Below are 25571 nucleotides of genomic sequence, written 5' to 3' on the forward strand. Positions count from 1 at the left end.
ATCCAACAACCGATACTTGCTGGGGAACGCGCCCCAGTAAATAAAGGTTCACAGGGGCCCTGGGTTGGGTACCGCAGCTCTGGTTACAGTGATTGCAGTACTGGCCAACGTGGGCGAGAAGTAAGTGGGGTACTTGATAAACCACCACCGCCGGCCTGCCCAAGGACATCTTGGTTTGTTTGTAAGGGTTCGCTGAAAACCTTGAGATAAAGATCCAAGGAGGAATAAGCAACGCCTGCAGATTATGGGGGCCATTTGTTCCGGTAGGGGGCGATCAACCTCGGTTCGGGTTGATTCAGAGAACCGACCAGTTGGGTCGGCACGATATGTAATGTGTGAAAAATACGGTAGTCACACAGAGGTTTTATGTGATGAATGGGAGAGAATGACAGTACAAGACAGGGACAAATTCCCAAGAATAGGTAGCTTCAGTCCAGAAGTGTTACAAAATTTAAGGAGGAGGATATGTCTCGTAAAATCAGCAAAGAGACGAATTCAGCATCATGATTATTTACAGTTATGGCACCAGGAAGGTGAGATACAGAGAGGGTTGGCTCTGGCGGCAGGATCTGGGGCAGTCAGGAAGTTGATTGCCACAGCTCCTCCCCCACCATACATTGCAGGAGAGAGGTTGATTGCGGAGAGAAACGCACTGGGTTGTAAAACACAAACTCTTAGTAACACTGTAAATGTTAATGATGTTAACCAAATAACTCATGCAAGTATTAACCCGTGCAAGTTGTACCCTGTTTTGAACCTTCCTCAGGAGTGTGATCAAGAAGAAGATTCGGCAACAATTTCAGCTCTCTCTCTTGCGGCCACCATAGCAGAGACCACAGTAGGCACAGCAACACCCACGAGATTAGTGAAAGCCCCTAGCGGAGGGATAGGTGAGGTCGTGTCAACGGGTAAGTACGGCACCATGCACTACACTGAAACCATTGTACCACAAGTTGTAGAATCTACACAGGAAGAGGCTGTTAGAATTGCTCCTGTAAGGGTAATAGCAGTTCCCAATGGAAAAACAGATGTGTCTGGAGCCACTCCCATAAGGAACATTGCCATGTACACTCCATTTTCCAGAATGGAATTAAGAACAATAGTGTCCGAATTTCCTGACCCCAGGAAGGATTTAGTTGCTAGCCAAAAATACATCAGGGATTTAGGTAACACTGTAGAACCCAACAACAAGGATTGGCAGATACTGCTAAGAGCTTGTTTACCTTCCAATGTTGATGCAACTCAATTTTTAGCTGATTGTGCATTGGATAAAGATGTACCGCTTACAGACGTGTACAACAAGGATAATGTAAAAAGGATAAATTTACAGCTAAAGGAGTATTTCCCTGCCGTTGTTAAATGGAATAAAATATTTTCCATTAAGCAAAAGGAGTCCGAAACGGCAACAGAATATTTTCACCGGGCACTATTAGAAATGGCAAAGTACACTGGTATAGAAGACATTAAGACCAACCCAAACCATCGAGAAGTAGCAGTATCTGTACTGATGGATGGTTTGAAAGAAACATTAAAAGCTAGGGTACAGACCACGCAGCCATGTTGGCGAGGTCTGTCAGTGTCCACCTTGAGAGAGGCTGCTATTGATCACGACAGAAACATCACTAGGCACAGAGAGTCGCAAAGTGATAAGTTGATGTCCGTAAGTATACAGGCGCTGACCACAAGGCAGCCTGCGTATGTACCACCGAATCCTGTGGGTAAGACAAGTGTAATAACATGTTTTTCTTGTAACAGACCGGGACACTATGCACGAGAATGTAGAACAAAGAATGTACAAAGATCTCTTCAACCCCCTAGACAACAACACAACACACGACATTGGGAGCAGGGTCCACAGAGGCGGAGTTTTGAGCCACATACAGGGGAAACAAAAAGATATCCCCCGAACAGAGATTGGCATGCCTCTGGTAGTTCCCAGCTAACTCCCCCACAAGTAGTTGCTGCCAATGGGATTCAGGGAGGTCAGCATACCCAATAGGGGTGTGGCCATACCTGTAATCTGCAGCCAGTTAAGTTGATTGCCAGTCTTGGAAGCGAACCAGAGATTGCAATCAATGTAGCTGGTAAAACTTTAAACTTTCTTGTAGACACAGGGGCGGCCAAGTCAGTGATAAATTCGACAGTGGGCATGAGAACCACTGGTAGGACAATTCCAGCCATGGGAGTAACAGGAGTAGTCCAGCACTACCCTGTTAGCAAACCAGCCGAGATTACAATAGGGCCTTTGCATACCAAGCATTCCTTTTTGCTGGCTGCATCTGCACCAACTAATCTCCTGGGTAGAGACTTACTATGTAAAATGGGTTGCGTCATTTATTGTACTCCTGAAGGTGTATTCTTGGACATCCCTGAGAATCACGCTCAGGAAGTACGAGACATGTTAGACTCCCCATCAAAATTAATGTCACATTCCATTATGACAAATAGGAATCCATCCCAAGTAGAAGAGATGACATCTCAGATACCAGAGTCGCTTTGGACAAAAGATGGACAGGACACTGGATTAATGGCAAATGTAGCTCCAGTAGTTGTGCAAGTAAAAGATGGTAGGATAGCTCCAAAAATCCCACAGTATCCTCTGAAGCCAGAGGTGGAGTTAGGAGTTTTTCCCGTAATAGAGCGCTTGCTACAACAGGGCATTCTAGTAAGAACGTCCAGCACAGCAAATAGTCCCATCTTCCCTGTTAAAAAGAGTGGGGGGAGGGGTTACAGGCTAGTGCAGGATCTAAGGGGGATTAACAAAATAGTTGAGAGTCAGTTCCCCGTAGTGCCTAATCCAGCTGTCATCCTAATGCAAATTCCTCCCACTGCCAAATTTTTCACTGTTATTGACCTCTGCTCCGCTTTCTTTTCGGTACCTCTGCACCCTGACAGCCAATATTTGTTTGCATTCACATACAGAGGAGTCCAATACACGTGGACTCGGTTACCCCAAGGTTTCATAGATAGTCCAAGTATATTTTCTCAGGCTTTGCATGATTGTTTACAGTCTTTCCAACCGGAAAGTGGATCAGTGTTGATACAGTACGTGGATGATCTACTACTGTGTTCTGATTCATTGGAGGCATCCCTGAAGGATACGAAACAGCTCCTGTTTCATCTTTCAGACACAGGTCACAAGGTCTCCAAAGACAAGTTGCAATTATGCCAAGCTAAGGTAAAATACTTGGGACACTGTCTAACACAAGGACTGAGACACCTGACCGCTGATAGAATCCAAGCCATTAGAGACATGACACTGCCACAAACCCAGCAACAGATCAGGACGTTTTTAGGAATGTGTGGGTATTGCCGTAATTGGATCCCAGGGTTTTCCATATTGGCGCTACCTTTGCAGGAAATGGTCTCCTCAAACAAACCTGATCGGATTTCGCATACAGACGAATCCGAAACAGCATTTGAGAGACTCAAACAGTGCCTAACGCAGGCACCAGCACTAGGTATGCCAGACTATGGGAAACCCTTTGAACCATACGGAACAGAAAGTGCTGGGTGCGCAGCAGGTGTACTAACACAAAAACACGGTGATGCCAGCAGGCCAATTGCATACTACAGCGCTCAGCTAGACACGGTAGCGCGATCCCTCCCCACATGCTTGCGTAGCGTTGCGGCGATAGCATTGCTAGTGACAAAAAGCGAAGATGTCGTGCTAGGCCACAACCTCACAATCCATACACCGCATGCGGTATCTGCCTTATTGAATTCTGCCCAAACCAGACACGTCTCATCAGCAAGGTTTACAAGATGGGAATTGGCATTAATGGCCCCCGTAAACATCACCATAAGGAGATGCAGTGCATTAAACCCTGCGACATTTCTCCCAGGTGTGCCTGGTCAGGCACAAAGGGTGGGAGGTGAGAGTGATGGGGAAGGAGGATTTAATGCAAAGGAAGATGCACATGATTGTATGGAATATTTGACCCAAAATTTTACCGCAAGGCCTGACATCAGTGACAATCCACTAGAAGATGCAGAACTCACGTTCTACACGGACGGTAGTTGTCACAGACAGTCAGACTCGGGAGACTTGTGTACTGGATACGCAGTCGTAGATGACCAAGACACCATAGAAGCGGAACCGCTAGGCCCACCTCACTCAGCCCAGGTTGCTGAACTGGTCGCCCTAACCAGAGCATGTGAATTGGCTAAGGGTAAGTCTGCCAATATCTACACCGATTCTAGATACGCGTTCGGGGTAGTACATGATTTCGGAGCGCTATGGCGTCTCAGAAATTTCATGACGGCAGCTGGTACACCGATAGCGCATGCAGCTCACATAAAAAGGCTTCTAACAGCGATACAGGAACCCGACAGAGTGGCTGTTATCAAATGTAAAGCACATACATATAGTCAAGACCCAGTATCCCTTGGTAACAGCCGAGCAGACGAAGCCGCAAAGCTTGCAGCTGCTACCCCCACACGGACAGACACCACACAGTTGATGGTATTTAATACCATCAACACACAGAAGTTGTGTGAGATGCAGAATTTGTGTTCCACACAGGAAAGAGCAGTCTGGAAGGCAAAGGGATATGGCCAGGAGTCCTCAGGGCTCTGGACGGATGGACATGGTAAACCAGTGGCCCCCAGGGCATACCTTCCATGTCTGGCTGAAGCAGCTCACGGGCTGACTCATCTAGGCAAGGAGGGGATGTGCAAATTGGTAAGAGCATACTGGTGCGCCCCAGGATTCTCCTCTCATGCGAGTAAGAGAGCAATGTCATGCCTCACCTGTCTGAGAAAGAATATTGGAAAAGCAATACCTACAGAACCATCCCATATCCCACCTGCCGGCGGCCCTTTCCAGGTAATACAAATTGACTTCATTCAATTGCCCCCATGTAGAAATTTGAAATATGTACTTGTTTGTATAGATGTTTTCTCGAATTGGGTCGAAGCTTTTCCAGCAGCTACAAATACCGCTATGTTTACAGCTAAGAAAATTGTGCAGGAATTTGTATGTAGATATGGTATCCCTAGAATCATTGAAAGTGATAGGGGTACCCATTTTACAGGTGATGTCTTTCAAGGAATGTGTAAGTTGATGGGAATTGATAGCAAGCTGCACACTCCGTACCGTCCACAGGCGAGTGCGAAGGTCGAAAGAGTGAACAGCACTATTAAAAATAAATTGAGTAAAGTAATGGCAGAGACAGGATTGACGTGGCCAGAAGCTTTACCCATTGTTTTGTATAGCATCAGAACCACTCCCAGGTCCCCTCTTAATCTGTCTCCTTTTGAAATTCTGTTTGGTCGACAACCGCATGTCATGATTAACCCTCAGGATGATTTGAAATGTAACAATGAAGTAACTGTAAAGTACTTGATTAACATGAGTAAGCAGTTGAGGAGTCAAAATGATAATCTGAAGTTGGTGATTCCTGATTTACCAGATAGTAATTGTCATGACATTGAACCTGGGGATTATGTAATGATACGAAATTTTCTACGCTCAGGTTGTCTTATTGATAGATGGGAAGGACCATACCAGGTCTTATTGACTAGCACCACAGCATTGAAGGTTGCTGAGAGAGAGACTTGGGTCCATTCATCCCACTGCAAGAAGGTTGCTGATCCAGAAAAGTCCCGTGATAAGGAACAGACGGTAGAGGTTGTATCACTAGAGTGTCTGTTCCAGGAGGACTGAGGCGGCACCTGAGCCTTGAAGATCGAAAGCAGCTGTCGACTCCCCTCTCCCTTTTATTGTTTTCTCCACTTCCCAGCCCTTCTCCCTTAAAAATTTCTTTTTCCCCCTTCTCATTCTTCTCTATTTCCTCCTCAAAGATGGACTTGCCCCAAGAGACTGTGATCCGGATTTTGATGTTAACCATGATGTTGACCAGAACAGTCTGTTCCGGCGAGAGTACCATAGAGGTCGAGAGAGGTTCTGGAATGGGTTCCGATTATGATGATGGAGGCGTAGTTTTCCAAGATCAACCAAACCAACAAGCAAAGGCGAGTATCAGAAAACGATCCGATAGAAGAAATTGTGATGGATTGTTAGCTGAAGAAAATTGTATCTGTAGGCTCTGTGATAATCTGGTTGAAGATGGATGCATAAAGAAATGCCAATCTAGTTTTAATATCCATATGGACCGGCATCCATTGAGTGACTATCACTCTCTAGTGGGTAACGTGTTAAACCAAACAGATTGTTGGGTATGCTCTCAAGTACCTCAGGGTCACAGTAAATCAGGGCTAGTACCATTTCCTTTAACGTTAGGGGAGGTACTTGAGCTAAGTGGTGGGAGACCGGTGGACCGGAGGTTTAACATCTCCAGCCCTCCTAGTTTGAAGCTCCACCAATACCATGTGGATAGGTCCCTCATATGTTTTAACATCTCCAATCCCAGAAAACCGGGAAATTGGGAAGTGTCATGGAGCAACCTTACCATGACCTTTTCACATAGAGCAGATAGAATGCCTACAGATACAGAGCTCGTACGCCACATAGCCAGTAGAGGAAAATCTTTTCGGTATCGATATACCTTAGGAAATAGGATTACTAGAGTTGGAGAGGTATCACCAGGATACTGTGCACATATCGTACAAACCGATACGTGCATTAGGCAGATGGAAGAATTAGGGTCAGGAGATTTCACCTGGAAGGTTTGTAACATGGTCATGTCCTTCTCCGTCCCATATGTTCTCCCCGATGATGCATATTTCATATGCGGGAGAAAGGCGTACAAGTGGCTTGCCCCAAACTCTGAAGGATTGTGTTATATTGGAAAAGTATTGCCTGAAGTGATGACTGTTACACATGACAAAATGAAGGACATACACCGTGGTGCCCAAGCTCCTTATACTCACACTCATTACGAGCACCGAGTTAAAAGACAACTGTCAGAAAGGTTAGAGCATCCGGCCTCTGATCTTATCCATGAATCCACCGGGATTCAGGTTCTGGTAGCGTTAGATTTCACTCGCACCGCTCGAGGTGTGATGAATTATAGATACATTTCCGCACTCGCCAATTTGTTAGATAATATCACTGAAATGTATGATGACACGTTTAGATACACTGGAAGAGAACTTCAAGCTTACAAAACAGAACTAGTTCAGCATAGGATGGTTCTTAATTATCTTACAGCAGTAACAGGCGGATATTGTGTTACATTGGCAACACAGTACGGCATAAAGTGTTGCACGTATATCACAAATAGCACCGAGGATCCGGTAGAGGTCATAGACCAAAAGATGGACGATATTCTGCAATTAAAGTGGGAATTTCGTCGAAAACACAATCTCACCCTTGCTGCTGTAGGTAATGAGCTGACTGGTTGGGTGTCATGGTTGAACCCGCGAAATTGGTTCTCCGGTTTAGGAGACTGGGCTCAAGGAGTCATAATGGATGTTGGAAAGTTTCTACTATGTATCTTGGGTGTCGTTATATCGATTGGATTGATATTTAGATGCGGGCAGGCTTTAATGAGGTGCAAACAAAGTACAAAAGTGATGAGCTTGAGGAGTGAGGAAACCGTAATTAACCTGGATTTGATTTATGACCCAATGATAGAAACCAGAATGTGATGAAAATGCGATTATACGGTCCGTTTCTTTCACCTGTTTTTCTGCTTTTCTCCAAGATACAAAGACCCCCTTGGACGAGGAAGCTGACGAGACGAGATGTATACAGACAACGGATTGACCAAAGAAGAAGATTTGACAACTTTAAATATGGACACTTGATGAACTTTGCCATGGATCCCCAGTTTCCCTAGTACTTTTAAACTCACGCTAGCCCAACATTTTTTGTAAATCTGATGGCTCAGACAAAGCTATTTGCTCATGCCCGAGGAGCAATACAGCGCAAAGAAGACGACTCTCAACAGATACCGAAAACAACTTCGACGACAGATGTACATTTCCCTGACATAGAATATCATTGCATTTTTCGTAAGTGTTCTTTATCTTCATCTCTGCAACCCCCAGGTAACGACGCACATAGACGATAGGGAATACAGGCACAGATAGCAGCAACCACATACCTCCCCCATTCATGTATCATCAACTAAAATGTGCATCCCCATTTTGTTACAACCACAGCCGAAATGAGCTCGGTAGAGTTTGACAGCCCATCCACAGACCTGTACCACAGGACAAGAAGGAATTCAAATGTATACTTCGCAATACCTCGAAGCTTGATTTACCACACGTACGGCACGATGATACATGACCCTCCAAACATGGACTCATACACACATGCTTCTACTTTCTCACTAGGTCATACCCTCTTCACACCTACTCCACTCTTCTCCCCTACCCAACCATGGAAATCAATTAACCCCTGACTTACATTTTTCTCCTTAAATGTTTTGTGGCAGTTATTATTGACTGCCAAAGGGTGGACTGTCAAAGTCAGAAAAATGTCTCAATGCACGTTGCCATATTTGCACCGCACACTGGTCCGCGCTGCGCGTGCGTACGCTCTCCCGTGGAAGCGCATACCCGCAATAGCGTGCACACGCAGGCGCGGTATGCGTATTTACGGTAGAGTTTATGTGGTCGTAGCGTGCGACTCATTCGTTACATATTTTCACAATTAATGTAGTTTATAGATCATGGTCCCTTTGATAGATTCTGAAAGTTTGGTTAAAATACAATGTCCCAGAGCTGAGGAATCCCTCTTTATATCGTACGAAGGGTCTAACAGGAATCATACAGCAGTGTTTGGTACCCATCGGAAGAGTATTTAATTAGCAATATTCCGGTGTTGGTTTGGAGCGTATTAATCGCTCGTGCGAATAGTTATGGACATAAGAAGTTTATGTCCATTTCTATTATTTACACATACTCAGGTATGCGGCGGGAAACCCAGTTTCCCACCCACCTGAGCTGTTGGAAATCGTCACAGCCCACCTGTATGAATCACCCTATGACCTTTTGTTATGATGCAGGGCCGAATTCCTTCGGCCAATGGACAATGGGATTGTAGGACCAGGAGATTGCATTGTGTGTGGGGCATAAATAGGCAGGCCGACCACATCCAGCTCTCACTCTCTCATCAACGGTTATCTGCTGATAGCCGGGAGCTGGATATCGAGGCGCAGGCGATCATACCCTTTGTGCGTAAGTTTCTCTCCGTAATCATTGTCTTTCTGTGAGCCAATTTCTCTCTCTCTCTCTCTCTCTATCTCTCTCTCTCCTCTTTTCTCTTATATCTCTCATAGTATTATAGTATTGTACTGTATTGCATTTAGGTCAGTGTAGCATTGTCTTTTTGTATTTATTGTTTAGTTCTGTGGTTAGGAAGTCTCTGTTATATTGTAGTGTATCATTTGTACTGTTATCCCCTTTTACAAGTATATTAGATATAATACAGTTAATAGGCTTTGGAACCTAAACCAGTATCTGTGCATTTTCTATAGTGTTAAGTGTTCACTTGAGCGTCGGTGACGCTCAAGCAGCTTTGTAGTTAGTCAGGTTACACAAGGTTGCATTTACACCCTGTACTCACATTAAGGTATTCAGTGTATTTCAATGGTATATGGTTTTAACATAAAGGTATAGTGTTGTGAGCGTCTGCACCGCTGGTGACCTCCTCGTGGTCTCGAGCGTATGCTACGCCATAGCGAATCATTCCCCTAGACATAGCCAATAACGTGTCCTGTGATCACTGGGCCGTGAGCGAACGTGACGCTTGAGCGTCTCGCCTACGGCTGAGCGATCGCTACGCCAATAGCGTACCATTACGGTACTTCTTAAGTAAACAGCGTACAGTGTTCTTAGCTTCATAAAGGGTTGTTTATACGACAAGGAATTTAGCATTGTCAACACACACACACAGGAAAAGGTTGAGCACAAGTAACCTACAAAGAGCCCTTCAGGGAGAGACAGAGTTGTTTGGAGCCAGCCCCCACGCGCCCTTACCGCTAATGCCAAGCTAAGTACCCCGATAGGGGACTTGGTACACTAATAGTCACTCCCCCTTGCTATAACCCCCTGGTACCGCTGAGATAATTTGGAGTCACATTGGAGGAGCTGCGCGTCCCTGTCAGTGTCTGTGACCACTGCAGAGGGAAAATGGCGCTGGTGAGCTGCTGGATCCTCTCATAGTGAAGCCCAGCCCCTTCAATGGCGCACGGTCTTCCCGCTTCTTTTATATTGGCTGAGGCAATTTTTGTGCTAAAAATGGAGCAGAACCGTTTTAAGGCTATTTTTGCCAGTTTGGGTACTGTGTACTGAGACGCAGTTGTGTACTGTGTCTGGAGACGCATTCCGCCCCGTTCAGAAGCCGTGCGTCTCCGTACCCTCGTGCCGCCAAAATGGCCGGGACGCCGGCTCAGTACTCACCACTCTTCATTTTCCTGGCTCTGTTAGGGGTGGCGGTGTGCTGCGGGAATGTATGCTCGCCATGGTGGGGCTTGTGTATAGTTCCCTCAGGAGCTCAGTGTCCTGTCAGCAGGGAACGGGACCATTAACCATTCAAGAGGTTGGGCCATCCCCCCCCTAAGTCCCACGGAGCAGGCAGGCTGGTGCCAACCAGCCCTGCCTGAAAATAACAAACACAGAAAATAAATGCAGAAAACTCTTCAGGAGCTTCTTTCAGCGTGACCGGCTCCTCCGGGCACATTTTCTATAATGAATCTGGTGGGAGGGGCATAGAGGGAGAAGCCAGCCCACACTATCAAATTCTTATAGTGCCCATGGCTCCTAGTGGACTCGTCTCTAACCCATGGTACTAAATGGACCCCAGTATCCTCTAGGACGTAAGAGAAATACTGGCTGCTTTATTTTTACACAGCAATTTAGATTTCAGTTTGAACACAACCCACTCAAATCTAACTCTCTCTGCACATGTTACATCTGTCCCACCTGCACTGCACATGGTTTTGCCCATTATAGAAAAAGTTTGCTGTTGCGATCAGATCTGAATTAGGCCCATGGTGAGAGAACGTTAGGTGCTGCGGGCACGTGTTACACTGGATTTAGAGATCACATTCTGCATCACAGAGATCCCAAACCTCTACCACAGAGCACACAACCGCTTACCTGATCTTGCAGACTGCATGGCAGCGGCCTGGTTCATGTAAAACACTCCAATCTCATTGCGGACATTCCCGAGTCTCTTCAGCACCTGTGTCTGCTGTTCTGGGTACTGGTCCACCAGGAGTGTGACCATCAGGATTTCATTGGCTGTTTCGTAGCATTTGCAGCTAATGGAGAGCTGGCATTCCAGGTCAGGGACCAGGTCGGTTATAAAGGAAAAGCCTAAGAAAAACAAATATGGCTTTATTAGGGCTTCTGCAGGACACGGGATCTAAGATACCAGACTCCTTGCACAGAATGAGGAGATATCCCTTATATCATATATTAGCATTAATAAGTGAGCTCAAGCAGCCAGTAGTGCTGCAAAACGAGTGCCACATACAGGCGACTGACTATACATTAGCATTAACCATACAACCATGTCTGGTTCAGGAGATTTATTCATTTGTAAAAAGAACAGACTAACAAATGATGCAGATTAAGATTTAACATATTTCCCAGTAGGAGAATATGCAGAAAAGGCTGTAGCAATATCCATGGCTGCGTGCAAAATGCAGAAACAAAAGATTAGTACTATAAATGCCTAGCCGATATACAGAATCTGGTATCAAGATATTGGGGGGGATGTAATAGGGTGTGAGAACCAGAAAGTGAGAGATTTTGTGAGAGTTCTACTGTTTTTCAAAAAGAGGCAATCATTTAGATGGCAAAACCAGGCTGATGTTGTCATGTAAAGGATTGCCACTTTAAAAAATAACAGGAGAACTCTCACACAATCTCGCACTTTGATTCTCACACCCCATTCCATTCCCCCTCTTGTCTTATGCACCCCTCCCCTTTTAATGGCCTCCCTCCATCAAATTAGTAATAATGGACATAGTAAAACCAGTATACACTGCAGCAAGGAAAACTAAAAGGCAGTCGTCATGTGAGCAGGACCCAGCAGCTATTGGTCAGGAGCTTCTAACTCGGGGATGGGGAACCTTCGGCCCTCCAGCTGTTGTTGAACTACACATACCAGCATGCCTAGCTGCAATTTTGCTATTTGGCCATGCTAAAACTGTTGCGGGGCATGCTGGGATGTGTAGTTCCACAACAGCTGGAGGACCGAAGGTTCCCCATCCCTGCTCTGACTGATCTCCTAACAAGGTCTGCTCTGTCTATATAAGTATGTAGCTAAAGGAGTATAAATGAGGTTCTTACAGGTACACGTTTGGCCAAACAAGTGCTAAGAACCTAATTTATACACCATGGTAATTGTAGAGATATAATAAGAATTTACTTACCGATAATTCTATTTCTCATAGTCCGTAGTGGATGCTGGGGACTCCGTCAGGACCATGGGGGGATAGCGGGCTCCGCAGGAGACAGGGCACATCTAAAAAAGCTTTTAGGTCACATGGTGCGTACTGGCTCCTCCCCCTATGACCCTCCTCCAAGCCTCAGTTAGGTACTGTGCCCGGACGAGCGTACACAATAAGGAAGGATCTTGAATCCCGGGTAAGACTCATACCAGCCACACCAATCACACCGTACAACTTGTGATCTGAACCCAGTTAACAGTATGATAACAAAACGAAGTAGCCTCTGAAAAGATGGCTCACAACAACAGTAATAACCCGATTTTGTAACAATAACTATGTACAAGCATTGCAGACAATCCGCACTTGGGATGGGCGCCCAGCATCCACTACGGACTATGAGAAATAGAATTATCGGTAAGTAAATTCTTATTTTCTCTAACGTCCTAGTGGATGCTGGGGACTCCGTCAGGACCATGGGGATTATACCAAAGCTCCCAAACGGGCGGGAGAGTGCGGATGACTCTGCAGCACCGAATGAGAAAACTCCAGGTCCTCTGTAGCCAGAGTATCAAATTTGTAAAATTTTACAAACGTGTTCTCCCCTGACCACGTAGCTGCTCGGCAAAGTTGTAATGCCGAGACCCCTTGGGCAGCCGCCCAAGATGAGCCCACCTTCCTTGTGGAGTGGGCCTTTACAGATTTAGGCTGTGGCACGCCTGCCACAGAATGTGCAAGTTGGATTGTGCTACAGATCCAACGTGCAATCGTCTGTTTAGACGCAGGAGCACCCATCTTGTTGGGTGCATACAATGTAAACAACAAGTCAGTTTTTCTGACTCCAGCTGTCCTTGAAATATATATTTTTAATGCTCTGACAACGTCCAGTAACTTGGAGTCCTCCAAGTCGCTAGTAGCCGCAGGCACCACAATAGGCTGGTTTAAGTGAAATGCCGAAACCACCTTAGGGAGAAATTGAGGACGTGTCCTCAATTCTGCCCTGTCCGAATGGAATATCAGATATGGGCTCTTGTATGACAAAGCTGCCAACTCTGAAACTCTCCTGGCAGAAGCCAGGGCCAACAGCATGGTTACCTTCCATGTAAGGTATTTTAATTCTACCGATTTTAACGGCTCAAACCAATGAGATTTGAGAAAATTTAGAACCACGTTCAAATCCCACGGTGCCACTGGAGGCACTATTGGGGGTTGTATCTGTAGTACACCTTTGACAAAAGTTTGTACTTCAGGCACTGACGCCAATTCCTTCTGGAAGAAAATTGATAAGGCCGAAATTTGAACTTTAATGGACCCCAATTTTAGGCCCATAGACAATCCTGCTTGCAGGAAATGTAAGAATCGACCCAATTGAAATTCTTCCGTTGGAGCCTTCTTGGCCTCACACCACGCAACATATTTTCGCCAAATGCGGTGATAATGTTGTACAGTCACTTCCTTTCTAGCCTTAATCAAGGTAGGAATAACTTCCTCTGGAATGCCCTTTTCTTTTAGAATCCGGCGTTCAACCGCCATGTCGTCAAACGCAGATGCGGTAAGTCTTGGAACATACAAGGTCCCTGCTGAAGCAGATCCCTTCTTAGAGGTAGAGGCCACGGATCCTCCGTGAGCATCTCTTGAAGTTCCGGATACCAAGTTCTCCTTGGCCAGTCCGGAGCCACCAGTATCGTTCTTACTCCTCTTTTCCGTATAATTCTCAGTACCTTTGGTATGAGAGGCAGAGGAGGGAACACATACACTGACTGGTACACCCACGGTGTTACCAGAGCGTCCACAGCTATTGCCTGAGGGTCTCTTGACCTGGCGCAATACCTGTCCAATTTTTTGTTGAGGCGAGACGCCATCATGTCTACCTTTGGTTTTTCCCAACGGTTCACACTCATGTGGAAAACTTCTGGATGAAGTCCCCACTCTCCCGGGTGAAGGTCGTGTCTGCTGAGGAAATCTGCTTCCCAGTTGTCCACTCCCGGGATGAACACTGCTGACAGTGCTATGACATGATTCTCCGCCCAGCGCAGAATCCTTGCAGCTTCTGCCATTGCACTCCTGCTTCTCGTGCCGCCTTGTCGGTTTACGTGGGCGACTGCCGTGATGTTGTCGGACTGGATCAACACCGGCTGACCCTGAAGCAGCGGTTTTGCCAGACTTAGAGCATTGTAGATCGCTCTTAGCTCCAGTATATTTATGTGAAGAGACGTCTCCAGGTTTGACCACACGCCCTGGAAGTTTCTTCCCTTTGTGACTGCTCCCCAACCTCGTAGGCTGGCATCCGTAGTCACCAGGACCCAGTCCTGTATGCCGAATCTGCGGCCCACTAACAGATGGGCAGTCTGCAGCCACCACAGGAGAGACAACCTTGTTCTCGGTGACAGTGTTATCCGCTGATGCATGTGCAGATGCGATCCGGACCATTTGTCCAGCAGATCCCACTGAAATGTCCGTGCATGGAATCTGCCGAATGGAATCGCTTCGTACGAAGCCACCATCTTTCCCAGGACTCTTGTGCATTGATGTACTGACACCGTTCCTGGTTTTAGGAGGTTCCTGACAAGTTCGGATAACTCCCTTGCTTTCTCTTCCGGGAGAAATACCTTTTTCTGAACCGTGTCCAGAATCATACCCAGGAACAGCAGATGCGTTGTCGGGGTCAATTGAGATTTTGGAAGATTTAGAATCCACCCGTGTTGCTGAAGCACTACTTGTGTTAGCGTCACACCGACTTTCAGCTGTTCTCTGGACTTTGCCCTTATCAGGAGATCGTCCAAGTAAGGGATAATTAATACGCCTTTTCTTCGTAGAAGAACCATCATTTCGGTCATTACCTTGGTAAAGACCCGAGGGGCCGTGGACAAACCAAACGGCAGCGTTTGAAACTGATAATGACAGTCTTGTATCACGAACCTGAGATACCCTTGGTGTGAGGGGTAAATCGGGACATGTAGATAAGCATCTTTTATGTCCAAGGACACCATGAAGTCTCCTTCTTCCAGATTCGCTATCACTGCCCTGAGTGACTCCATCTTGAACTTGAATTTCTGTATGTACAGGTTCAAGGATTTCAGATTTAGAATAGGCCTTACCGAACCGTCCGGTTTCGGTACCACAAATAGAGTGGAATAATACCCCTTTCCCTGTTGTAGGAGGGGTACCTTGACTATCACCTGCTGAGAATACAGCTTGTGAATGGCTTCCAAAACCGACGTCCTTTCTGAGGGAGACGTTGGTAAAGCAGACTTTAGGAACCGGCGAGGGGGAAACCTTTCGAACTCCAGCATGTAACCCTGAGATATTATCTGCAGGACCCACGGGTCCACTTGTGAGTGAGCCCATTGATTGCTGAAAATCTTGAGTCGACCCCCCACCGTTCCTGGGTCCGCTTGTAAAGCCCCAGCGTCATGCTGATGGCTTTGTAGAAGCCGGGGCGGGCTTCTGTTCCTGGGCAGGGGCTGCGTGCTTTCTTACCCTTTCCTCTGCCTCTCGGCAGATAAGACTGTCCTTTTGGTCGCTTTTTATAGGAGCGAAAGGACTGCGGCTGAAAAGACGGTGTCTTTTTCTGTTGTGAAGGGGTCTGAGGTAAAAAGGTGGATTTGCCGGCAGTTGCCGTGGTCACCAGGTCCGAAAGACCGACCCCAAACAATTCCTCTCCTTTATATGGCAATACTTCCATATGCCTCTTGGAATCCGCATCACCTGACCACTGTCGCGTCCATAAACTTCTTCTGGCAGATATGGACATCGCGCTTACTCTTGATGCTAGAGTACAAACATCCCTCTGAGCATCTCGCATATAAAGAAAAGCATCCTTTAATTGCTCTAGAGTCAATAAAATACTGTCCCTATCCAGGGTCTCAATATTTTCAGTCAGAGAATCCAACCACACTACCCCAGCACTGCACATCCAGGCTGAGGCTATTGCCGGTCGCAGTATAACACCAGTATGTGTGTATATACTCTTCAGTGTAGTTTCCAGCCTCCTATCTGCTGGATCCTTGAGGGCGGCCGTATCAGGAGACGGCAACGCCACTTGCTTTGATAAACGTGTGAGCGCCTTATCCACCTTAGGGGGTGTTTCCCAGCGCGCCCTAACCTCTGGTGGGAAAGGGTATAATGCCAACAACTTCTTTGAAATTAGCAATTTTCTATCGGGGGTAACCCACGCTTCATCACACACATCATTCAATTCCTCTGATTCTGGGAAAAATACAGGTAGTTTTTTCACCCCCCACATAATACCCCTTTTTGAGGTACCAGCAGTATCAGAGATCTGCAACGCCTCCTTCATTGCCGTGATCATATAACGTGTGGCCCTATTGGAAAATACGTTTGTTTCTTCACCGTCGACACTAGATTCATCTGTGTCGGTACCCGTGTCGACTGACTGAGGTAAAGGACGTTTTACAGCCCCTGACGGTGTCTGAGACGCCTGAACCGGTACTAACTGGTTTGCCGGGCGTCTTATTTCGTCAACTGACTTTTGCAGTGTGCTGACATTATCACGTAATTCCATAACTAAAGCCATCCATTCCGGTGTCGACTCCCTAGGGGGCGACATTACCATCATCGGCAATTGCTCTGCCTCCACACCAACATCGTCCTCATACATGTCGACACACACGTACCGACACACAGCAGCCACACAGGGAATGCTCTAATCGAAGACAGGACCCCTTAGCCCTTTGGGGAGACAGAGGGAGAGTTTGCCAGCACACACCAAAAGCGCTATAAATGTATAAAAACAACCCTAGAAGGTGTTGTTTACTATATATGCGCTCTTAATATATAAATATCGCCAATTTATGCCCCCCTTCTCTTTGTTACCCTGTTTCTGTAGTGCAGTGCAGGGGAGAGTCCTGGGAGCCTTCCTCACCAGCGGAGCTGAGCAGGAAAATGGCGCTGAGTGCTGAGGAGAATAAGCTCCGCCCCTTTTTCGGCGGGATTTTTCTCCCGGTTTTTAAGAAACTGGCCTGGGTCAAAATACATACATATAGCCTTAATGGGTATATGTGACGTATTTCTTTTGCCACTAAAGGTAATTATATTGCTGCCCAGGGCGCCCCCAGCAGCGCCCTGCACCCTCCGTGACTGAGTCAGTGAGCCGTGTGACAACAATGGCGCACAGCTGCAGTGCTGTGCGCTACCTTCATGAAGACTGTGGAGTCTTCTGCCGCCTGTTTACCGGACCTCCGTTCTGCCGTCTCTTCAGCGTCTGTAAGGGGGATCGGCGGCGCGGCTCCGGGACGAACCCCAGGCTGACCTGTGTTCCGACTCCCTCTGGAGCTAAGTGTCCAGTAGCCTAAGACTCCAATCCATCCTGCACGCAGGTGAGTTGGAAATCTCTCCCCTAAGTCCCTCGATGCAGTGATCCTGTTGCCAGCAGGAATCACTGAGATTGAAACCTAAAAAAAAAAAACTTTTCTAAACAGCTCTTTAAGAGAGCCACCTAGATTGCACCCTCTCGGACGGGCACAAAAACCTAACTGAGGCTTGGAGGAGGGTCATAGGGGGAGGAGCCAGTACGCACCATGTGACCTAAAAGCTTTTTTAGATGTGCCCTGTCTCCTGCGGAGCCCGCTATCCCCCCATGGTCCTGACGGAGTCCCCAGCATCCACTAGGACGTTAGAGAAAATAAGTGTTTTGACTATCAGTGTTCCGACTGCTTAAAGTGTGCACCTGCATTTTCTTTTTCCTGCATAGCACTCCACGTCTCAGCATGGTAGCACCTCGTATTATGTAGACAATTAGGGTGTGCAGCCCAGGCCCTTCCCTAGGTCACAGGAACTAGTCAGAACTGGAGGTAGATTTGGGAGATGCACATGTCATCTCTTAGCCTGACATGGCTCATATTCATACATCTATTATCCTACGTCTGACAAAGTATAGGAGCGTTTATATGTGTTTGTGACTTGTTACTACCTCTATGATCGGTCCCATGTATATCTCAGGGATAGCGGGCGTGAAGCCAGCAAGGATAGGCTCCTCACCTTCACAGCTGGACTCTCGCTGGAGACTGTGCAGGATTTCCTGATCTTCTCTTGTCTGGTAGTTGTATTCCTCAAAGTATGCGGTCCTGTTGCCTGCGTTCTGTGCGAGCATGAGCTGGATGTCGCCGCAGAGCGTGAGGTACTGACACAGCAGCCGCATCCCGTCTGGAGCCTGTCTGGTACTCAGGCAGCTGTACGCATCTACAATGAAGGTCAGGCAGCAACAACGGCATAGAGATCAGTTATATAGTAATAGATGCACATGGTACTAAAGTCCTAATACTTTACTTTATCAGCATCAAAATATTTCCCCTCTGTTCTCCATTACCATCAAATGTATTTATTTTCAAACACGAAATATACATCTGTATAGGATCAAGTCTAAATCACTGGTTTTCAGGATATCCATGCTTAGGCACAGGTGACTTAATTAGTACCTCAGTCAGTTTGATTAAGCATCTGTGCACAAGCAGGAATATCCCTAAAACCTGGACTGTTGTGGTGCTTGAGAACTGTGATTTGCAACAGTAGGAAAGGGACATTGGGGCAGATGTATTAACCTGGAAAAGGGATAAAGAAGGGATAAATCAGTGATAAGTGCAAGGTGATAATGCACCAGCCAATCATTCCCTAACTGTCATTTTTCAAATCCGTAATGATTGGCTGGTGCGTTATCACCTTGTGCTCATCACTGCTTTATCCCTTCTAAATCCCTTTTCCAGGTTAATACATCTGCCCCATTATACATGTACTGACAGATCTTCTAAAACACAACACTTGCTTTAAATGAGGTGCTCTTTTTTTTTCTAAAAGAGAGGATGAGTTATTGGGTATCCAGATAATATATCTACACTGTCTAGGTAGACAGTCAATGGGCTGATCCTATAAGGGCGACATACATTAGGTCAACAGGTTGACACAAATGGGTCGACACATCTTTTTTCTTCTCCAAGTTTCCAAACATATGCTCAATTTACAATCCACGTAAACTACAGATGGGAATAGTAATAGTAGCGGAACGAGCCATCTTAGCCAAAGTGCGGCGAGAGAAATGAGACTGCGAGGGTCTATATGTTTGTAGTGATGGTGGTCACAGAACATGAAATATACAATATTTGGCTTAAAAAAAAATCCACATAAGTCACATGTTCACTATTTTTGTCCCAAAAATTTAACCATGGTCGATATTTCATGCGTCGACCACTGTTGTGTCAACCTTTTGAACCAGTAGACCTTAACCACTGTAGACCTTTCATGTGTCGACCATTTGTACCTGTCGACCTATTCACTGTCTAGCAAGACATTGTAGATCTATTATACCACACCTGAGTTACTGAAAGGTACTACAATTTATAATGAAAGTACACATTTTTTTCATGCTTGGTTGCCCACTGGGGGGTGCTGTTTCATAAGCATCCACGCCATTTTTCCGGTCTCCGTAGGAAAGATTTATGATAACTTCCATATTAGTGAAATGTCTCCATATTTATATTCGCTTGTATTTCTTAGGGGGTTATCTTTGCACATAATGGGGGGAATTCAAATGTTTGAAAAGTCGGTTGGGTGTCTGTTTTTTCCTATCTAATAAACAGGAAAAAACAGACACCCAACTGACTTTTCAAACAATTGAATACCCCCCAATTTGTGCAAAAATCAATAAAAACAAAAGAGAAAACGAGCAAACTGAAGATAAGTTTGTGCCTCTAACAAGCCGCAACTCACCGTAACACTGTAATGCCAGCTTCATGTACCTCAATGCTCGGCCATATTTCTGCAGGGTCATGGCCGCGTCAGACAGAACATAATACGCTTTGGAGGCCTTAAAAGTGAGCTGCAACTTCATTTTGAACTGCCAGGAGCCAGGAATAATTCCAGATCTGCTGGAACTCTTGTTATCGGAACACTCTGCTAGACCTAAGAAGAGAACAAAGACTATCACATTACCCTGAAAGTCAATGGTAATGCTGTATATCACATGAGAAACCTCTCTATAACCAGTTTTGGTTCTTTCTTAAAAATCTCCGGTCAATCATTCATATCTAAACATAAATTTACAACAACAGCAGCTGCCCATGTATGTAAGTGATTAGAATGGTCAGTTTGGATCTTTTATAATAAAACTTAACGCAAATGCTGTATCTATCGGGCAAACTGGTTCTGAAAATCTCATCAGCATTGGGATTGTTGGGTTTGCCAGAAAAGCTAACCAATCAAAACACTATCAAAATGAGCAGTGGGTCTGCACAGATGAACCGATACACCTTTAGGTCAACTGTGCTCCAGTGTGTGAACCAGACCTATAAAATCTATGGGTGCAATTCAAATAAATATAATGTAGGGTTGATACAACGCTGGAACAATGGCCAGCAATGCAACTCCACAGCTCACCTATGTCATGCACTTTACCTTGCAATCCCATACGGGTACCCAGTGAAGTGCACAATGTTAGGCTACCTTATTACCACAGCTTGCTCGGAACATGTGCTCTTACATCGCATGAAAATTAATTGAAACCTAAGAACCCAGTATCTCCAACAGGTGGCGGATTACTGGTTGATACTATGTCCTAGTATAGCAAAGGGTTTATACTGAATACCTGTCCACCTGATTCACGCCAACATTAATATCTCGCAATTCTCCAACGCAAGCTTTCCTTACCACGAATTTGAAACAAAACTGTGAAAAATAAGAATTTACTTACCGATAATTCTATTTCTCGGAGTCCGTAGTGGATGCTGGGGTTCCTGAAAGGACCATGGGGAATAGCGGCTCCGCAGGAGACAGGGCACAAAAAGTAAAGCTTTAGGATCAGGTGGTGTGCACTGGCTCCTCCCCCTATGACCCTCCTCCAAGCCAGTTAGATACTGTGCCCGGACGAGCGTACATAATAAGGAAGGATTTTGAATCCCGGGTAAGACTCATACCAGCCACACCAATCACACTGTACAACCTGTGATCTGAACCCAGTTAACAGTATGATAACAGCGGAGCCTCTGAAAAGATGGCTCACAACAATAATAACCCGATTTTTGTAACTATGTGCAAGTATTGCAGATAATCCGCACTTGGGATGGGCGCCCAGCATCCACTACGGACTCCGAGAAATAGAATTATCGGTAAGTAAATTCTTATTTTCTCTATCGTCCTAGTGGATGCTGGGGTTCCTGAAAGGACCATGGGGATAATACCAAAGCTCCCAAACGGGCGGGAGAGTGCGGATGACTCTGCAGCACCGAATGAGAGAACTCCAGGTCCTCCTTAGTCAGGGTATCAAATTTGTAGGATTTTACAAACGTGTTTGCCCCGACTAAATAACCGCTCGGCAAAGTTGTAAAAGCCGAGACCCCTCGGGCAGCCGCCCAAGATGAGCCCACCTTCCTTGTGGAATGGGCATTTACATATTTTGGCTGTGGCAGGCCTGCCACAGAATGTGCAAGCTGAATTGTATTACACATCCAACTAGCAATAGTCTGCTTAGAAGCAAAAGCACCCAGTTTGTTGGGTGCATACAGGATAACAGCAAGTCAGTTTTCCTGACTCCAGCCGTCCTGGAACATATTTTCAGGGCCCTGACAACATCTAGCAACTTGGAGTCCTCCAAGTCCCTAGTAGGTGCAAGGCACCACAATAAGCTGGTTCAGGTGAAACACGGACACCACCTTAGGGAGAGAACTGGGGACGAGTCCGCAGCTCTGCCCTGTCCGAATGGACAAACAGATATGGGCTTTTTTGAGAAAAAAACCACCAATTTGACACTCGCCTGGTCCAGGCCAGGGCCAAGATCATGGTCACTTTTCATGTGAGATGCTTCAAATCCACAGATTTGACTGGTTTTAAACCAATGTGATTTGAGGAATCCCAGAACTACGTTGAGATCCCACAGTGCCACTGGAGGCACAAAAGGGGGTTGTATATGCAATACTCCCTTGACAAACTTCTGGACTTCAGGAACTGAAGCCAATTCTTTCTGGAAGAAAATCGACAGGGCCGAAATTTGAACCTTAATGGACCCCAATTTGAGGCCCATAGACACTCCTGTTTGCAGGAAATGCAGGAAACGACCGAGTTGAAATTTCTTTGTGGGGCCTTCCTGGCCTCACACCACGCAACATATTTTCGCCACATGTGGTGATAATGTTGTGCGGTCACCTCCTTTCTGGCTTTGACCAGGGTAGGAATGACCTCTTCCGGAATGCCTTTTTCCCTTAGGATCCGGCGTTCCACCGCCATGCCGACAAACGCAGCTGCGGTAAGTCTTGGAACAGACATGGTACTTGCTGAAACAAGTCCCTTCTTAGCGGCAGAGGCCATAAAACCTCTGTAAGCATCTCTTGAAGTTCCGGGTACCAAGTCCTTCTTGGCCAATCCGGAGCCATGAGTATAGTTCTTACTCCTCTACGTCTTATAATTCTCAGCACCTTAGGTATGAGAAGCAGAGGAGGGAACACATACACCGACTGGTACACCCACGGTGTTACCAGAACGTCCACAGCTATTGCCTGAGGGTCTCTTGACCTGGCGCAATACCTGTCCCGTTTTTTGTTCAGACGGGACGCCATCATGTCCACCTTTGGTATTTCCCAACGGTTTACAATCATGTGGAAAAAAACTTCCCGATGAAGTTTCCACTCTCCCGGGTGGAGGTCGTGCCTGCTGAGGAAGTCTGCTTCCCAGTTTCCATTCCCGGGATGAAACACTGCTGACAGTGCTATCACATGATTTTCCGCCCAGCGAAAAGTCCTTGCAGTTTTTGCCATTGCCCTCCTGCTTCTTGTGTCGCCCTGTCTGTTTACGTGGGCGACTGCCGTGATGTTTTTCCCACTGGATCAATACCGGCTGACCTTGAAGCAGAGGTCTTGCTAAGCTTAGAGCATTATAAATTTACCCTTAGCTCCAGTATATTTATGTGGAGAAAAGTCTCCAGACTTGATCACACTCCCTGGAAATTTTTTCCTTGTGTGACTGCTCCCCAGCCTCTCGGGCTGGGCTCCGTGGTCACCAGCATCCAATCCTGAATGCCAAATCTGCGGCCCTCTAGAAGATGAGCACTCTATAACCACCACAGGAGAGACACCCTTGTCCTTGGATATAGGGTTATCCGCTGATGCATCTGAAGATGCGATCCGGACCATTTGTCCAGCAGATCCCACTGAAAAGTTCTTGCGTGAAATCTGCCGAATGGAATTGCTTCGTAGGAAGCCACCATTTTTACCAGGACCCTTGTGCAATGATGCACTGTTTTTAGGAGGTTCCTGACTAGCTCGGATAACTCCCTGGCTTTCTCTTCCGGGAGAAACACCTTTTTCTGGACTGTGTCCAGAATCATCCCTAGGCACAGCAGACGTGTCGTCGGGATCAGCTGCGATTTTGGAATATTTAGAATCCACCCGTGCTGTTGTAGCAGTATCCGAGATAGTGCTACTCCGACCTCCAACTGTTCCCTGGACTATGCCCTTATCAGGAGATCGTCCAAGTAAGGGATAATTTAGACGCCTTTTCTTCGAAGAAGAATCATCATTTCGGCCATTACCTTGGTAAAGACCCGGGGTGCCGTGGACAATCCAAACGGCAGCGTCTAAAACTGATAGTGACAGTTCTGCACCACGAACCTGAGGTACCCTTAGTGAGAAGGGCAAATTTGGGACATACAGGTAAGCATCCCTGATGTCCCCGGACACTATATAGTCCCCTTCTTCCTGGTTCGTTATCACTGCTCTGAGTGACTCCATCTTGATTTGAACCTTTGTAAGTGTTCAAAAAATTTAGTAGGAGGGGTAATTTAATTATCACCTGCTGGGAATACAGCTTGTGAATTTTTTCCCATACTGCCTCCTTGTCGGAGGGAGACCTTGGTAAAGCAGACTTCAGGAGCCTGCGAAGAGGAAACGTCTCTACATTCCAATCTGTACCCCTGGGATACTACTTGTAGGATCCAGGGGTCCTGTACGGTCTCAGCGCCATGCTGAGAACTTGTCAGAAGCGGTGGAACGCTTCTGTTCCTGGGAATGGGCTGCCTGCTGCAGTCTTCTTCCCTTTCCTCTATCCCTGGGCAGATATGATCTTATAGGGACGAAAGGACTGAGGCTGAAAAGACGGTGTCTTTTTCTGCAGAGATGTGACTTAGGGTAAAAACTGTGGATTTTCCAGCAGTTGCCGTGGCCACCAGGTCCGATGGACCGACCCCAAAAAACTCCTCTTCCTTTATACGGCAATACACCTTTTTGCCGTTTGGAATCTGCATCACCTGACCACTGTCGTGTCCATAACATCTTCTGGCAGATATGGACATCGCATTTACTCTTGATGCCAGAGTGCAAATATCCCTCTGTGCATCTCGAATATATAGAAATGCATCCTTTAAATGCTCTATAGTCAATAAAATACTGTCCCTGTCAAGGGTATCAATATTTTTAGTCAGGGAATCCGACCAAGCCACCCCAGCTCTGCACATCCAGGCTGAGGCGATCGCTGGTCGCAGTATAACACCAGTATGTGTGTATATACTTTTTATGATATTTTCCAGCCTCCTGTCAGCTGGTCCTTGAGGACGGCCCTATCTATAGACGGTACCGCCACTTGTTTTGATAAGCGTGTGAGCGCCTTATCCACCCTAAGGGGTGTTTCCCAACGCGCCCTAACTTCTGGCGGGAAAGGGTATACCGCCCATAATTTTCTATCGGGGGGAACCCACGCATCATCACACACTTTATTTAATTTATCTGATTCAGGAAAAACTACTGTAGTTTTTTCACATCCCACATAATACCCTCTTTTGTGGTACTTGTAGTATCAGAAATATGTAACACCTCCTTCATTGCCTTTAACGTGTGGCCCTAATAAGGAATACGTTTGTTTATTCACCGTCGACACTGGATTCAGTGTCCCTGTCTGTGTCTGTGTCGACCGACTAAAGTAAACGGGCGTTTTAAAACCCCTGACGGTGTTTTTGAGACGTCTGGACCGGTACTAATTGTTTGTCGGCCGTCTCATGTCGTCAACCGACCTTGCAGCGTGTTGACATTATCACGTAATTCCCTAAATAAGCCATCCATTCCGGTGTCGACTCCCTAGAGAGTGACATCACCATTACAGGCAATTTGCTCCGCCTCCTCACCAACATCGTCCTCATACATGTCGACACACACGTACCGACACACAGCACACACACAGGGAATGCTCTGATAGAGGACAGGACCCACTAGCCCTTTGGAGAGACAGAGGGAGAGTTTGCCAGCACACACCAAAAACGCTATAATT

At 46.3% G+C, this 25571-nt stretch overlaps 1 protein-coding gene across 1 annotated transcript in view; it reads right to left on the reverse strand.

The window, feature by feature from the left end:
- The window catches only part of EDRF1 (erythroid differentiation regulatory factor 1), a 266931-nt gene that overhangs the window by 114971 nt on the left and 126389 nt on the right, over positions 1 to 25571 (reverse strand). Inside the window, exons 15-17 of the mRNA XM_063962243.1 lie at positions 20037 to 20228; positions 18315 to 18515; positions 11017 to 11235 (exon numbers count right to left, since the gene is read on the reverse strand). Of these exons, the coding sequence (XP_063818313.1) occupies positions 11017 to 11235; positions 18315 to 18515; positions 20037 to 20228 (612 nt within the window). The remainder of the gene's footprint in view (positions 1 to 11016; positions 11236 to 18314; positions 18516 to 20036; positions 20229 to 25571) is intronic.

The sequence above is a fragment of the Pseudophryne corroboree genome, chromosome 3 (genome assembly GCF_028390025.1).
Source record: "Pseudophryne corroboree isolate aPseCor3 chromosome 3, aPseCor3.hap2, whole genome shotgun sequence".
NCBI classification, from domain to species: Eukaryota; Metazoa; Chordata; class Amphibia; order Anura; family Myobatrachidae; genus Pseudophryne; species Pseudophryne corroboree.